At 41.1% G+C, this 18014-nt stretch overlaps 1 protein-coding gene across 9 annotated transcripts in view; it reads right to left on the bottom strand.

The window, feature by feature from the left end:
* Window positions 1–18014, bottom strand: part of AGTPBP1 (ATP/GTP binding carboxypeptidase 1) — a 184074-nt gene that overhangs the window by 110744 nt on the left and 55316 nt on the right. For all 9 annotated transcript variants that reach the window (XR_008844922.1, XM_056524334.1, XM_056524371.1 and 6 more), the window contains exon 3: window positions 6263–6393. Coding sequence is in view for 8 of the 9 variants with exons in the window: in XM_056524334.1 (XP_056380309.1) it covers window positions 6263–6393 (131 nt within the window). In the remaining variant the exon portion in view is untranslated. The remainder of the gene's footprint in view (window positions 1–6262; window positions 6394–18014) is intronic.

Here is an 18014-nt window from a genome sequence, read left to right on the forward strand (position 1 = left end):
GCAGTCGGCCCCCGCCCAATCTGACACTTATTCCGTATCCTTAGGATAGGGGATACGTTTTTGTATCCCGGAGTACTCCTTTAATGTGACCTATAATGTGAACAATACAATTGCAAAACAAAGTGAAATCTTTGAGGGGGAAAGCAAAAAAAAAAACAAAAAAAAACAACACTTTAACTTGTTGCATAAGTGTGCACATACTGGCTGAGTGCTAGATGTGACCACAATCTCCAAATATCTTCAGATGAATCGGCTATGAGGTAGGGTGGCAAGACGAAAACATTTTCTTACAAAGAAAAACATACAATCCCAGCTGAAGTTTGCAAAAACAAGCATCAAGTTCCACCAAGGCACTTGGGAAAATGTGTTACGGTCTGATGAAACCAAGGTTGAACTTTTTGGCCATAATTCCAAAAGGTTTATTTAGCTCAAAAACAATACTGCATATCATCTAAAGAACATCCCATCCACAGTGAAGCATGGTGGTGGCAGCATTATGCTTTGGGGCTGTATTTCTTCAGCTGGAACTGGAGGCCTTAGTGATGGTGGAGAGAATTAGAGACAGTTCCAAATACCAGCCATTTTTGGCTCAAAATCTTCAGGTGTCTGTTAGAAAGCTGAAGAAGTACGGTATACATTTTAGCATGACAAATACCCAAAGCACACATCCAATCCACAAAAACATGGATTTACTAGAAGAAGATTAACGTTTTGGAATGTCTCGCCCAGATTCAAGCCTTTAAATGGGCACTCTTAAAAATGTTTTGCTATTGCACTCCTTATGGAAAAAAAACTAAATTTAGTTTCTATGTTTTATTTGTATTTAAAAAAGCTAATTGTCCAGAGCACATTTCCCCCCATCTTTTGCACAGACTTTGTACTCCTGCTGGCCTGGCAGAAGTCCAAAACCAGGAAATTCTGAGGGGGGTGAAGCCTTATCCAATCAGAGCTCATCTCACAAACTTAAAAGGGTACTCCGGTGGCGAACATTTTTTTTTTTTTTTTTTTAACTGGTGCCAGAAAGTTAAACAGATTTGTAAATTACTTCTATAAAAAAATCTTAATCCTTCCAGTACTTATGAGCTGCTGAATTCTACAGAGGAAATTCTTTTCTTTTTGGAACACAGAGCTCTCTGCTGACATATCTGTCCATTTTAGGAACTGTCCAGAGTAGGAGAAAATCCCCATAGCAAACAAATGCTGCTCTGGACAGTTCCTAAAATGGACAGATATGTCAGCAGAGAGCACTGTGTTCCAAAAAGAAAATAATTTCCTCTGTAGTATTCAGCAGCTAATAAGTACTGGAAGGATTAAGATTTTTTAATAGAAGTAATTTACAAATCTGTTTAAAATTTCTGGCACCAGTTGATTAAAAATAAAAAATAAAGTTTTCCACTGGAGTACCCCTTTAACTGCTCTGGGCTGTGTGTCGCAGAGTGAGGGAGGAAGATCTCCCCTGTATGGCTTCAGATGATGTCACACCTGCTGGATAACGCCCCTTCCCAGTCTGCGAATCTGACTGAGACTAAGCAGAAAATACAGAGCAATATCAAGGTAGTGGGTGGTTTAATCATGATGGGGGCAGTGAACTGGGAGAATTATAAAATTTTACAAGATCATGAGAGGTACTATTTAATCCGATTGAACCTCTTTGGGGTAATCTGTAGAGGGCACAGGAGATGACCTCGCAAATCTGACAGATTTGTGCTTTTGCAAGAAAGAGTGGGCAAATATTTTCACGTCAAGACATGCCATGCTAATAGACTCCCACCAAAAAAGATTTATTGCTGTAATGAAATCAAAATGTGCTTTAAAAAAAATATTAGTTTAAGGGTGTGCACATTTTTTTTTTTTTTGTTTTTTTACTTTCCCGCTCAAAGATTTTAGTTTGTTTTGAAATTATATTCTTAATGTTATAATTTACATTAAATGTGGAAAAAGTTCTGACATGATTTAGCTTTGTCTTATTCCAGCTTTATACATCTTATCCCCTATCCAAAAGGATAAGATGTGTGATTGCAGGGGTCCCGCCGCATTCTGTGCTGGTGTTAGGTGCAAAACCGTGCCCCATTTCTGCTTCGGCCCCTCCCCTCAGCTGTCCGAAGATTTCCGAACATACAGTGAGGGGAAGGCGGAGCCATGCAGGACGCAGTTCTGCCCCTCCCTCCCCCGCTGCTGGATGTAGATTTTGACAGCTGTGAAAATCTACATCCAGCAGGGCTGTAGACTTCGCTCAGGTGGAGAAAGATTCTCACAGCCCAACTCCTGGATGTAAATTTTCATGCACCTCCCTCAGGAGGAGAGGGATTCCCACAGCTGACAAAATCTACATCCAGGAGCGGGGCAGTGAGAATCTACATCCCTCCTCCTGAGGGAGGGGTGAGGAGAGACGTCTCTACAGGGCTGAGGGAGGTGCAGAACTGTGTCCTGCACAGATTCGCCTTACCCCTCCCGTCGCTGTACGTTTGGAAATCTCCAGACGGCTAAGGGGAGGGGCCGACACAGAAATGCATGGGGCACATTTTGCACCTCACACCGGGCACTGCCTCCGAGATGGGAACGTGATGTCACGGCTACACCCCCTAGTGACATCACGCAACGCCCCTGCATTCATGTCTATGGGAGGGGGTGTGACTTGACGCCTGTGATCATACATTTTATCCCCTATCCTTTGGATAGGGGATAATATGTATAAAGCCGGAATACCCTTTTAACATCAGTAGAACCTGGCATTTTAAAAAGGTTATGTAAACATTTTTTATCCACTGTATAGGACAGCCTGATATACTTAAACAAGGGTCAGACATCAGATAAGGACATGTCCAGAGCTGTGTGACAGCCACTTATACCTTGGCATACAGCAAGTAATGTATATGCTTGTTACTGTGCATGCATATTTATAGGGAAGCTGGGTAACAATACCTTAAAGAAATTATCCAGGAATAATAAAACAGAGATAATTTCTTCCAAAAACAGCACCCCACCTTTCCTTAAGTTGTGGATGGTATTGCAGCTCAGTTTCATTAAAGAGAATGAAGCAAAGTTGTAATACCACACACAAACTGAGGACAGATGTGATGCTGTTATTTGGAAGAAATTGTCTCAGTTTTTCTATTCCTGGATAACCCCTTTAAGATGGCCGAATGTGTAGATAACAAGCCTTTGGCCTCTAGATACTATTATCACAGGCCATTCTAAATGTTCAAATACAATAGAAAAAGTCCAGGATTTCAAGAACTGGTTCATCTCCCTACAGAAAATAAGGATGCAGCTTAGCTCCGCAGCCAAAAGGTAAAGTTCCCAAGGTAAGATTGTCCATATATCCACAGTCTTCTACACTTACCGTGCACAGGTGGTAATGAGATATCGCAGGGAAATACACTCATAGCTCATTATCCAGCAAGGTGCAGTACAGTTCCCTTACAGCCCATCTGACATGCTGACGAATGCTGACAAATGCCAAGCCCCTCCTCCTGAGAGCGGCACTGAGCACTTCGTCCATCTGAAGTTAAATTATTTTTAGCTATCATGATTTTTCCACTACATGTGATGTTTACAGCAAGTTATGACAGTTATTACAAGTTGTTATGTTCTCTGGCTTGAAGGCAAATGAAGAAATTCCACACTGGAAACACTATTCCCTGTCATCCAGTGGTGCACAGAGCCAAGGCTTACAGGATGATCATTTGTAGTTAATAAAACTTTTATTAAAGACCTGTCACTGCCAAGCAATACCCAGGAATAGACATATCCCAATATATGGCAGACTTTAAACAGTAATGTGATGTGTTTGTTTGACTAGAACCTGTATTCATGTCAAATGAACAAACCTTTTCTTGTACTTACCTGTGCAATTCCTAAAACCTCACAGTCATTGGAAAAAAAAAACTTCTGACAGTGTCAAGACGCTATGATTGTGCGTTACAACCCTATGAAGTGCACAGCAGGACTTTGCGGCCCCTGGCCATATGGCTAATCCTCTGCATTAGAGTCTATCGGGAAGGAGTCGGATTTGAGTGACAGTCGGGGAATGAGCTTCACGCTGCCATGCTGTTCACCTGGCTGTAACTTGTCATCGCAGCAAGTCTCAGGACTGAGACCTGGTGCAATCTAAACTTTTGGCATGTCTGAACAACTTGTCAAAAAAGTTTTTCAAAGTGACAGTGACGCTTTAAGTCCCATGCCAAGTACTACCACTTCTTATTTGGAAAATTGGCAAGATGTGACGTTCATAGCAATGTCACATGTCTGGAACTTCAAAAAAGTATAGAAAACTGGGGTATGACTGAAAAGATAACATTTTACTTTTATTTGGAGGTTAGATAGATAAAAACATATAACCCCAACAAAACAGATAAATAAATGTAATTGCAGATGCATAAACAGATAAATAAATGTAATTGCCGACGCATAAACAAATATCCTCCGCAAAGGATCAGTGTCCAATTGTGGAAGGAATTATCCCCTTTTAGATCTCTTATTGCTCTGTATGAATTTGTGCCCTGAGGTCTATCAAACTTGGTTTCATTGACAGTACACAATAATGGCACACCTGGGACATGCAAGTGTAGGATATAATACAACCTGTGTAAGTCAGTATCAGCCGTTTGTATTTGGTAAGGGACGGCTAGTGAGCACTGTCCCTATATTACCTACACCGTCCTATCATGTAATGTAAACCCAATCCCTAAGCACACCTCAACTTAGCTGTGTGGCATGTAACTGGGGCACTCACCATAATAAGGGCAACCCACGTGCCGCAGGAACCTGTTAGCTATACAACACAGTCCCTGTTACAGATGTACAGCCAGGTTATCTTAATAAAGTGCAATGTGCATGGGATAAAGTGCAACAGAGAATAAATAGATGTGCAAATTAAGCAAAGTGCAACCATAGAACCTGATCTATGATCCAGGGTCTGTCCCGGAATGCCCCCACCCGCCCCACAATCTCCCTGCATGCCCCAGATGTACTACTAGCAAGCATTAAAAGTCATCTAGATGGCGAGTGCTGTCTCCTTTCTTTCTTTGTGCATATATTGCATATTTTGTCTATATAGACTGAGCACCACACCTATCCAGGGCATATACCCTGCATGTGCACCACCGCCTGACCACCGGTACACCCGCCCTAGTGACGTAGCTTCCAGCTACCATTGTTTCTTTGATACATATTTCATTTTCTATTGGTGTGGATTTACTACTCTTTGGACACATAAGTGCCGCATTTAATTGGGCTGATATGCCTTATGGCTACATGTCATTTTCCAGTTCTGACTGTTTGAAATACCAGACAGAAAAATGTTCACCACAATTTATATTCTTAAATGGGAACTTTGGTACATAAGTACTTATCCCCTATCTACAGGATAGAGATCAGCGTCGGATCACAGGGGTCCGACCGCTGGTAACCCCAGCTACCTCCTGCCAAGCACCCTGGCTGTCCCCATGCACGGAGCGACCACCACTCCATGCACGGATAACTGTAGACATGCTTCTCCATTTATCTCTATCTTTGGCCTTCCCATAGAGATACATAGCGGGATGTGTTGGTCAGTAGTCCAGGCACGGAGCTGAGGTCGCTCTTTGCATGGGGAGAGCCAAGGTGCCGGGCAGGAGAGTTCAGGGGGTCCCAGCAGTTGGGCCCCCCACAATCATTAATTCCCTATCCTGTGGATAGGGAATAAGTACTTTTGTACAGGAGTTCCCATTTGACTACAGTGCATATTTTCAGTACATTGCAATGCAGAATATGAACAAAAAAATATACAGAGTAAACTTAATATTAGACCAGTGTTTCCCAACCGGGGTGCCTTCAGCCTTTGCAAAACTACAACTCCCAGCATGCCCGGACAGCCAAAGGCTGTCCAGGCATGCTGGGAGTTGTAGTTTTGCATCAGATGGAGACACCCTGGCTGGAAAACTTGGCCTTAGACTGCGTTTACTCAGTGTTTATCACACGCGCCAAAAGTTTTCCTGGTTCAAAAATAAAGCCCTAAAGTAGGCACAGTATGCTATACAGGTGCACATGTTGCTAATAGGATCCTTCTTAAAATGATCAAAACCTACATATGTGCACAACCTAGAGTAAAAAAGATGTGAATGTAGTTTTTACTTTAAGTTGCCATTTTGGAGGTGAGTGGTTCCCTTTAAATAACGTTGTTTATTAGTCTGTAATTGCAAGATGTGGGTCCACATACAACAGCCATCACTGTGTTATTACCACCTTCAACACACGCACCAATACAAATAAAGAGTCATACCTTGAGTTTGTGCCAAGTGGAGGATTTTAGAAGTGACAAATCTTGCATTATCTATATCCATGGCGGATAACTCCGTGTTGATCTTCTCCAGCTGGGACAGGAGGCTCACAATCCGAGAATTGTTGGAAAGGCTGCACAATAACAATGGATATTCAGTGGATCAACAACACATGAATGATGCGTCATGACAGCATACACTACAAGAACAATTGTAGGTCGGGGTTAAAGTCATTTGCTTTGTGCAATCTGTCTTGTGTTCACAAAATTCTACAGAAAATGTTAGCTTAACATAAATCATGGGAAATAAATCATAATAAATGTACTTTTTTTTGGTAGCAGGCCAGAAAAGAGATCGACTCAAGGTAAAATAGTTACTAAAATAAAAATAAAAAACATTCTTGGTGTAACAACAAATCTGTGTCATGTCAAAGGGTATGAGCTGGGGTAGGACAAATATGAGGGAGGTCTAGTAGCCATAAGGCAGGGTCCTCACAAACTTGCAGTCATCTGCACAACAGGAAGCAAAAGTAAACACTATGGGGGGTATTTATCAAAGGATTTATGTGTGCTTTTTCATTTAACTTTGGCGCAATACTCTGGCGCAGTGTCTTTTTGCGCCAAAGTTTGGCGCATTTTCTCCACTGTAATTTTTACAACTTTCTCAAAATCACACGGTCCTGTGTGTGATTTTAACTTTAGTCAGTAATTCATCATTTGCGCCTTTAGGTTTTTTTGGGCGCAATTCACTACCAAGAAATTTTGCATATAGAAAACACACATAGCAATGGCAAAGCCATCAAAATACATAACATTTTTTTTTATGTGAAAGCAGTGACGTCTCTGGGGCTGCGCTGCGCAATACTATCCTGCAACATAGTTGCCTCTGAGGGATCTTCACCCTCCGTTGAGCCAGCATTGGACATGGCCATTGCACTAAAGTAACCACAAAAAAAAAAATAAAAAAAAAATACTTCATTTCACATGGTGACTATAAAACCCACAAAAGAAAATAACTCATGTCGCTTGCTGATATACTGCAGGAGGGACTCCGAAATGGCTGTTCTACAGGGTAAAATACGCGTCCTCTGTGGTGGTAAGTTCTGTGTAAAAGGCGCTGGGAACAGCTGATTTCAACATTTGAGCCAAAATTACTAACAACTTGCACCAAATGATAAATTTAGTGCAGGTTTACGAAAACCAAAGTGAAAAAAAAAAAAAGGGTAAAAAGAAACTTTCAACAGGCAAAATTGATAAATATGGGGTGGAATTTATCAAGGGTGAAGTTGGTGAATGATTTTTATACACCTTACATTTTTTGGTAGTGATGTACACGAGCGCCAAACTTGTGAATGGTTGCAGGGCATGAGATAAATTTGGTGCTAGTACACATTTTTTTGAAATTACACTTTGGTACACTTTGTATGGGTTCTCCTCTGCACCTTTAACCTGATACACCAAAACGTGTGATTTACAAATACTGTTCACAGCCAGTTTTGTACGCCTGGTGTAGATTTGTGAAAAATGCTGGCTTTGCGTCAAATAGTGTGACAAGTCGAGCAAAAAAGTTAACCAGACTATGGCATTGCTAAACTATTTTAGAAAAAGCTTCAAAAGTCGCAATGAAAAATCTCTAAAACAGCAACTGCCACAAATAGTGTCAAATCAACATTAAAAAAAAAAACAGGGCAAAACCAATGATAAATCCCCCCTTTGTTCCTGCCCCTTGTAATGGTTACCGGAGGCAGAGAGAAATACTGTGACAGATTGGCTGTGTTGTTGAGCAGATGTCCTGACACATCCTATGGAGATTCTGAATATTGCTGGGAACAACCAGAAAACACACATGCATGGATATGACATTAGGAAAATGTGACAAAAAGGGTGAAGGCTTTTTAGGTTATACTATTAGATAGGTCCATTTGAGCTCAAAGGCGAATATGTAAAATAAGGTGGTGCTTACGCAAACTAATTTATTTAGTTCTAAAAAAAACATGAAACTTGTTCAAAACCACTTACGGTAGGTCACTTTTCTGCCCAATCTACGTATTGTTGCTTAGCCCTTGTGGCATACAATAGAAAGGCTGGGTTGTGATTAAAAATTATTGTACTAAATAGCTTTATGTTTTTGTACTATATACCACAAATAACTGCTAACAATTGTAAACCAACCCAAAAACTGCGACCAACACCAACTGCGCTGGTGTTGGTTTACAACTGGTCTCTACTAGGTTAACACATGGTCGCCAATACAAAGCTATCCTAGATGTTAAAAAGGAACCTGTCATCAGATTTTAACATACATACATACATACATATACACATATATATATATATATATATACACACATACATACACACACATATATATATATATATATATATAATATGTGACAACACATTATACATGGTAAAAATCTGATGACAGGTTTCCTTTAATGCCAGATGCAAACAGCTGGCAAAACATTTAGTAGGACACGGGTTGAGATATGAGCACAGTGGCGGACCTATGGACTACTCAGCATACTGTAGTTCCCTTCCGGTGTGGGTGCAGCAGAACAAAAATAAAGGTAAGAAAGGATATGCAAAACAGCTCTCGCGCCACCTTTCAGGAGGCTATACCTTTATGTTCGTTTCTCACTCCAAATAGGAGTCTTGAAGATTAAAATGGGAATGTATGTCAAGACAAATATCTCTAGAAGGAAAGAAAATCCATCTGCAAACAACTGACCCCCCGTCTGGTGGGTAATGAGAAGCCCATCATTATGGGATTAAAGGTGTAATGTTTTCTTTCATTCTAGAAAGTTAAACAGATTTGTAAATTACTTCTATATAAAAATCTTAATCCTTCTAGTACTTAACTTCTGTATGCTCCAGAGGAAGTTGTGTAGTTTTTTTTCAGTCTGACCACAGTGCTCTCTGCGGCCAGTTCTGTCTGCGAGAGGTTTGCTATGGGGAAAAGCTGGAAGCCTTCCAGTACTTATCAGCTGTTGTACGGCCCAGATGAGGCTTTCTTTCCAGTCTGACCACAGCGCTCTCTGCTGCCACCTCTGTCCGTGTCAAGAGCTGACCAGAGCAGAAAAGGTTTGGTTTGGGGATTTTCTCCTGCTCTGGACAGCTCTTGACACGGACAGAGGTGGCAGCAGAGAGCACTGTGGTCAGACTGGAAAGAAAGCTTTATCTGGGCCATACAACAGCTGATAAGTGATTTTCTGTACTTGTTTCTGAATTATTTTTTTTTCCCTCCAGAGTACCGCTTTCAGGAGAGTGTAATACAGATGTGTGGAGACTTTATAGGCCACTTATGCTCCACTGGGAATTTGGAGAAGAAAGAATATGCAAAGCAACTCTCACACTACCTTTTCAGGAGGCTGTCCCTGCAAGTAGTTGTTTCACTTAAACTAGAAGTCTTGGAAACTAACTGGGAATGTGTAGCAAAAAGAAAATTGTTGCATGAATATTGTTTTTGGTCCACTAACAACTATGATAGTTTGCTGGACAAGTAAACCCAGGCTTATGTATTAGGGTTGTAAGTTGATATTATTTAAGCACTATATTGTGGTATAGTCAATAATGCACACTCCCATCACAGTATTTTGGCCACTGTACAGCACTAACATTCATCTGACTTGTTCTATGGGGAGGCAGACACCTAACGTCCATAGGGTATCAGTGGCTACACTGAGGCAGGTCCTGTGCTTGAGCAGGAAAGTGCCTCAGAATTCAAACGTGCAGCAATGGAGGAGGACGCTTGCACTGTAGCAGCGTCGCTAAACATGGGATCTCCTGCCACGAAACAGCCAGGCTTCCCCTGACTCCTCTTCATCCTCGGAAGAGGATATTAGCCCGCAGACGAATACTTCTTCAGTCAGGAATTCCGCATTTGACTCCCCTCAGTCTAGCCAGGAGATAGGTCAGTTTAGCAGGGACACTAAACCTTGCTTAAAAGGTATAATAGAATAACAGTTTTTTTTCCAGAAATGTCTGTGTACCCCTTACACCATGCCTGCAAGAGTAAATCACCAAAACATTTACAGTTTGAGGCATAAGACTCTGATACTCATCAAGGAGCCTTTTCCTCCAAAGGTTACCAAGAAGCGCTTGCCTCTGCTAGTCATACAGGAGCATATGCCCCACACCAAAGTTTTTTCTCACCCAGGTTTTTGGCAATATTATTGCTGATATCCTCCCAGAAGTGGACTGGGACTTGTATTTCGCTCTACCTTGTCTTCTGATAGAGGTTGCTTGAGTCAGGCGGTTAAGCTGGCAGCGCACCTCTAAATAAGCTGGCCGCGCACCACAAAGATGGACACATTCTCAATCGTCTGAGGTAAGAATTTGCCTAACTGGCCCTTTATTCTTCCTTTAAGGAAGATGGCATGGTGCTGAGAAATGTTATTGGCATCCCTGATGTGCAAACCTTATGGCACCAAAAAGCAGCAACCAGGTAAGAGAACACTTACTGGTACCTTCCAAACTAATTTTCCAAGGCTTTGTAAAAATCTGTACAGGCTGATAAAAGAGGAACTTACCCTCCTGCTAATAAGGTTTCTGTGTCAAAAGAAAATGCTTCTGTTTCATACAAAACACATGCAGTTCTGTATTGGTCAACAAAAGAAAAGAGATTCACCAAAATGCGCACACCCAATTACCGTCTATGAAAAAAAAATGTACCAATCTTTATTGCATAGTTACAAAAAACAGTAGTTAGACAAACGGCCATTCCACAACCGGGGGAGTACCTAGGACCCCTCCCAGGGCACCTGTATCCCAGCAATCATAGGTCCCCTGAGGAAGTCACCGATGGCTGACGGAACACGTGGGGTTTCAGAAGGGCACCTGTCCACATGTTCATTCTCCATCTGATCATCTCTTTCATTCCCCTGGTGTGTTAGTATAAGGCTAGCACTCAGAATAGCTGGTATAGAGGTTGTATTGTATTATATATTATTACTTTGGGGAATTCTGTATTTATATTGAATTTAGACCTATGATTGTTGGACCATAAGGGTAAGTGCAATACAGACTATTGATACAGGTGCCCTGGGAGGGGTCCTAGGGACTCCACCCGGTTGTGGAATGGCCATTTGGGCCTTTTTAAAAATGTTTTTAATGCAATTGTCTAATTAACTACTGTTTTTTGTAACTATGCAATAAAGATTGGTACATGTTTTTTTCATATAATTGGGTGTGCGCTTTTTGGTGTATCTCCTTTCTTTTGTTGACATTTGTGTAATAATATACACTTGGCAGCACCCTGGTGTTAATTATTGGGCAGAGCCTACTTGCTGTTTAACAGTCAATTCTGGACTTGACATTGTCACAGATAAAGATTTCTCAGACGGATCAGTGCAATAATTTCTCAATGCACGTTCCCTAAAAATGTTCTTGAAACCAAAGAATTTCTGTATGGAAAATATTGTAGATGTAAGATTTCTTCTAGAAAAGGGCATGATATAAAATATGCTTTTCATGCCAACTTTGTGAATCCAAAGCACCAACACCTTCTTTGTTTCCAATGGAAAGGGAAAATCTTTAACTGGAATGTAATTATGCCTGGTCTCTCCAATGCGCAATACACATTCTCAAGAGCAAAGAAAGGCATTTCCCATTTGAGACTGTCAGGCATAGCATGTCTGACTTACCTAGACAACATACTTATGTTCCACCAGAGACCAAAATTCTGTTACACAGTGATAATAAATTCTCACTGCTAAAAATAAAAAAATAAAAAATAAACGTGATTTTCCGTGAATGTAACAAAACCTGTTCCTACCAAGTGCAGACAAATGCAGTTCTGTCTCCACAATCACCTAAGACAAGGATTTCATTGGGATTCCTGCTTTATTATGCCCATAGCGGTTGTGAAAGAGGTCTTACATCTGGACCTCCCTCTCCTGTGCCAGGTAAAACTACCACCTCCTTATCTCATGATCACCTCATATGCTTCTCCCTCGAGTACAGTAAGAAAGAAATGGTGCCGTCCGGAATTTGATCTCTACATCAACTTGCTGGAATTTAGAGCACCCAAGCTAGGATTTCATGGTCTCATTCTTCAGACTCTCCAGCTTCAAACAGTCCTTCTACAGCTAGTCAACAGAACTGCTGTAGCCGAAAACAGCAATATGGGAAAAACCATATGGAGGCTCCACTGCATGGGGGCCCTTAAAACTTGATCTTGAGCTCAGTCTCAAAATCTAATCCTGAAAGCATAATATGCGCCCGGTGCCGCCAACAAGATGGCAGATGCCTTTTCTTTTGTGACAGTGAATCTACAGAGACATCCATTTGTAAAGATCGAGCAAACATTAGGGAACGGGGAACTCTTTCACTCTGTTGATGCTTGAGTGTTTTTCCATCATATCTCTGGTATAACCTTTTCTAGGGGTTCTGGGTAGCCACCATTGCCTTCTGTTTAAATTCTGAGACACTTTGCTGCTCAAGCGTGGAAGCTGCCTGAGTAAAGTCACGAGTAAAGTGATCGACGAGTCCGACATGCAGCTCTCAGCGATTACTCTTCTTCAGGAATATTGGAAGGCAGCAGGTTTCCCCTAGAACTAATACCATCTGCAGATCATAGATTCCTGCAAAGTGTGCTATTTCTCATATCACAGGTTGATACAACAGTCTGATGTATGATGCTCTTACTTTAGGTCAGTAGACCCACGGTCAGTACAAGACATTCAGAAGTAGTACGAGTACAGAAATATTTTAGTAAGAAACTAGCTTTACCGTAACTGAACTTTTAACGATCTTGCCCAAAAGAATATATTTATTACTCATATACTTATCTCGTGTAAAGTATGTCCAAAAGTTGTGGATATGACCTGAAACAACTACATGTTCTAAAGCAAAATGAACTGCATTCCAGTTATAAGCATCTAAATAAGAAGCTGCCAAACAAGAGTTCCCAGAGATTTGCAGCAGCGCACATTAGTGGCCTGTGTTATCCCAAGTAATCATCACCTGCTCAAGGTTCCTCTGGTAAATGCTGTATGTTCATAGGAGTATGATCTGTCAACAGGATCAGTTGTCCTTGTGCTAATACCAAAGTAACATGTGCTTGCCAGAAATAAAGATCAGATATCCTACTAAGTTACTACGCAATATAGAGGTTTCTAAATGTATCAAATATCACAAAGCTGGTCATCTGACAAACCCAAGCTGCTGCGACAACCTAACCGGAAACTGTCAAAGAAAAAAAAAAATCTATATAGACCGACCAAAAGGAACATAGGGGTTTAGGTTAAGAGACTGTCTTAGATTGTCTGGACTCTTTTTGGTCATCCCTACTGCCTACCAACTATAGACTGGACTACAGAGTGGAGAAGACAGGGAAAACAAAAGGATGCTGTCCAGTATATATTTTTATTCACCATTTGATTTGTGAAAGAAAGTGATTTCACGGTCAGGGTTAATGTATTTTTACAATGTACATTCAAGTTCAAACGAGAGTCTAATTCAAAAGTTACAAAATAAAGACCGATGGGACAGTATCTTTTTTCATATAAGCAAGTCACCAGTAGAATGCTTACTGAGCATGCAAAATCTTGGTGCTAAAAGTATCGGCCACATTTTCAAAGAGCTTTGTGCCGCGGTTTACACTGTTCACATCAGTTTTATTAAAGTGGGCATGTCCACGTATATTGTCTGCTTTACATGATATGAGAGTCCAGTTTACATAAAAAATTTCACACCACCTTTTTGATAGTGTAGAAATCACAGAAATTGTTGTAGTTTTAGTGTTTTTGTTTTGTTTTTTCTTAGTTTTTTGGGAAAAGGTGTTAAAGTAATGAACCCCTTAACGACCAAGGATGTAAATTTACGTCCTGGTGCTGCGATACTTAGCGCACCAGGACGTACATTTACGTCCTGTACATGACCGCGAGCATCAGAGTGATTCTCGCGGTCATACTGGCTGGTCCCAGCTGCTAATCGCACCGGTAATGGCAGAAATCCGCACACGGAGGTCCCCTCACCTGCTTCCGCCGCCTTCCACGGGTCCTCTGGTCTGAGATCGAGCAGACCAGAGCAGAAGATAACACTGATCAGTGCTATATCCTATGCATAGCACTGAACAGTATTAGCAATCAAAGGATTGCTATAAATAGTCCCCTATGGGGACTATAAAAGTGTAAAAATAAAAAGTACAAAAATAAAAAGTAAAAAAAAAAAATGAGAAAAATCCCCTCCCCAATAAAAATGTAAAGTGTCCTTTTTTCCCCAATTTACCCCCATAATGTGTAAAAAAAAAAAAAATGTATACACATATTTGGTATCGCTGCGTGTGTTAATGTCCTAACTATAAATATATAAATGTTATTGATCCCGTACGGTGAACGTAAAAAAAAAAAATGCAACGCTGCTTTTTTGTCACATTTTATGAAAATATAAATGAATAAAAAATTCATTAAAAAGTTTTATATACACAAATGTGGTATTAATAAAAAGTACAGATCATGGCACAAAAAATGAGCCCTCATACTGGTGTTTGTACAGAAAAATGAAAAAGTTATAGGTCGTAAAAATAGAAGGATTTTAAACATTCTAATTTGGTAAAAAAGTTTGTGATTTTTTTTTTTTTAAGCGTAAGCGATAATAGAAAAGTATGTAATCATGCATATCATTTGAATTGTATTGACCCACAGAATAAATAACCTAATTTTTACCGTAAATTGTACAGCGTGAAAACGAAACCTTCCAAAATTTGCGATTTTCTTTTTAATTTCCCCACACATAGTATTTTTTTGGTTGCGCCATACATTTTATGGTAAAATGAGTGATGTCATTATAAAGGACAACTGGTTGCGCAAAAAACAAGCCCTCATACTAGTCTGTGGATGAAAATATAAAAGAGTTACGATTTCTAGAAAACCAGGAGGAAAAAAACGAAAATGCAAAAATAAAATTTGGCATAAAATTCAGCAATTTTGGCACCAAACTCAGCAATTTGGGTGCAAAAAAATCCAATATGGCTGCAAAAAAAAAAATAATAAAAAATGTTGCCAGGAAAAAAAAAAGTGGTGCAAAAATGTATTTTCACATATTCTCATATTTTCAAAGCACCACAAAAGACCTTTGAAAATGTGAGAAAAAAAAAAAAGTGTGAATAATATCGCTGGAACTGAAATTATAGCAGTTTTTGAGAATCTCCAGTGCCAACAATTGTTGCATCACTATGAAGAGATTGTCATCATACATAGACTTCAGCATACACATGCACTACGGTAGTTTCATTAGAAGCCTATAAGATATAGCAGTATGATTTTGGGATGTGGGAGGAAACTGAAGTAAATAGGAGGAGAATATAGACTCCATGCAGATGTTGTTCTTGGAAACAGTGACAGAAAGAGTGAAAGAAACAGTGTCAATAATATCCCCTAGCCAGTGTGCACAAAACGGGCAATCATAAAGCTCTGTCAACTTTAAAAAAAACAATTACAAAAAGGTAAACTTGGGCTTATTCCCTGTACAGATTTCGAATACACATTTTCCCCGAGACTATTTTGTAGCCGTAAAAATTGAGAGAAAGTTGGGATGAATTCCACCATGAATTCCACCAATTAAAGGCCTCTAAATATAGTGCTTATCAAATAGAGAGGGGAAAATAAAATAAAAAACTATATTTGCACCAGAAATTTGACATTAATAAATTTGACAAGGAATTAACAAAATAAAGAAAAAGAAAAAAAAATACAGTGATCCCCCGACCTACTATGGCCCCGACATACGATCATTTCAACATACGATGGCCTCTAAGAGGCCATCGCATGTTGAAGGCAGCGTCAACATACAAGGCTTCTATATGTCGGGGCCAATGCATAAACGGCTATCCTGCAGCGGAGACTGCTTCAGCTGCCACCGGATAGCCGTTTAAGGTGCCCCTTGTGCTCCGGTGAGTGTCACTCACCTGTCTCAGACGTTCCAGACCGTCCTCTTCATGCTCCGCTGCATGGCTGTCGCTCTCCTTTGTCGTTATCACGTCGCTGCACTTGCCGTCCCGTCATCCAATAGTAGCGGTGTGCGCAGCGATGTGATGATGGCGATGGAGAGAGACGACCCAGGGCAGCGGTGATGGTCCGGAGCAGCAGGGACACCTCGGGGACGTGATGGTGGCGATGGAAAGCGACAATCTAGGGCAGCGGTGATGGTGGGGAAACGGGAGTATAACTTCCTATATATTATTGCACGGATTCCTCAACATATGATGGATTCAAGTAACGATGGTTCATTTGGAACCAGTTACCATTGTATGTTGAGGGATCACTGTACATGAAATGTAGTTTGTCCCCTTAAGGTATCTAGTCCCCTGTATATAGAACCTTTCTGTAGGTATCTTTCCTCCTGTATGTAGGACCCTTCTAAAGATTAAATAAATAAAAAAAATAAAAAAACACACACATACACACCACACACACACACACACACACACACACATCACACACACATCACACACCACACCTTGTATCCTTTGCAGTCACTGCCACCTTCTCCTGTTTCTAGGCCGTAGGCATAGTTTTCTGCTTTTGCAAGTAAACATACCCCCTTATACTACAAACAAGATGTAATCACTACAGTAATAAGGTCATGTAAATCACACCTGTTCCAAGGCCTTTATAAAGACAAGCTACTATTAATTGATTACAAATGTACGCAGCTGGAGAGAATATCCAGGGACCTCTAATTTGTCATAAATAACCTTGTTGTACACCGAATTCTTTTCATATGACCTAGTCATTCCATGGAGGATGTAGTGCCCAGCAGTCTGTACATATAGACGGCAGCCAGCACCATAAAAGAAGTTGTATAATAAGGTGGTGAATGCACCAACTGTTATACAATTAAGACTTCTGGTAAAATGGACAAAGAGAAGGCACACATGTCACTGGAGTCACAAGGTGCACTCCCGAAGCATATATACTATGCAGACTTGGCATCTATAAATAAGTACCTAGTTAACAGTAGCAAATTGTGCCTCCAGGAAAATACTGCCAAGACTGAGCTAGTGCCAAGTAGTTATTAGAAGAGGAATTTTCTTGCTGTGACACCAAGTTTATGCGCTGCTGTTAAAACCTCACACGAGTGTTAGATATCTCTTACATTTTTTTTTTTTGTTAAAATATTAAAGCGCAACGGTCATGAAGTTTGGGGCATATAACCTAACCACAGTGTGTGTCTGACACCTCCGTGCGCCTGGGCAATACAGTGACCCCTCGACCTACGATGACCCCGACATACGATAATTTCAACATGCGATGGCCTCTCAGAGGCCATGGCATGTTGAAGGCAGCATCAATATACGATGCTTTTTTATGTCGGGGCCATCGCACAAATGGCTATCCGGCAGCACAGACTGCTTCAGCTGCTACCAGATAGCCGTTTACGGTGCCCATGAGATCCAGTGATGTCTCTCACCTGTCCTCGGGGCTCCGGCGCATCCTCTTCGTGATCCCCTGCATCGTCGGCGCTCTCCATCGACGTCATCACGTCGCCGCGCACGCCGTCCAGTCATCCAATAGGAGCGGCGTGCGTAGCGACGTGATGGCGGCGACTGAGAGTGAGGATGCCGGGGAAGAAGAGGCCTTGCCGGAGCGTCGGGGGACACGGCGACAGTCAGCGGTGACGAGCGGTGACGGTCCGGAGGGGCAGGGACAGGTGAGTACAACTTCCTCTAACAGTGGTCTACAACCTGCGGACCTCCAGATGTTGCAAAACTACAACACATAGCAAAAAACAAAGAGGCCCACAATACTAA

This window comes from Hyla sarda, chromosome 1, assembly GCF_029499605.1.
Source record: "Hyla sarda isolate aHylSar1 chromosome 1, aHylSar1.hap1, whole genome shotgun sequence".
Lineage (NCBI taxonomy): Eukaryota > Metazoa > Chordata > Amphibia > Anura > Hylidae > Hyla > Hyla sarda.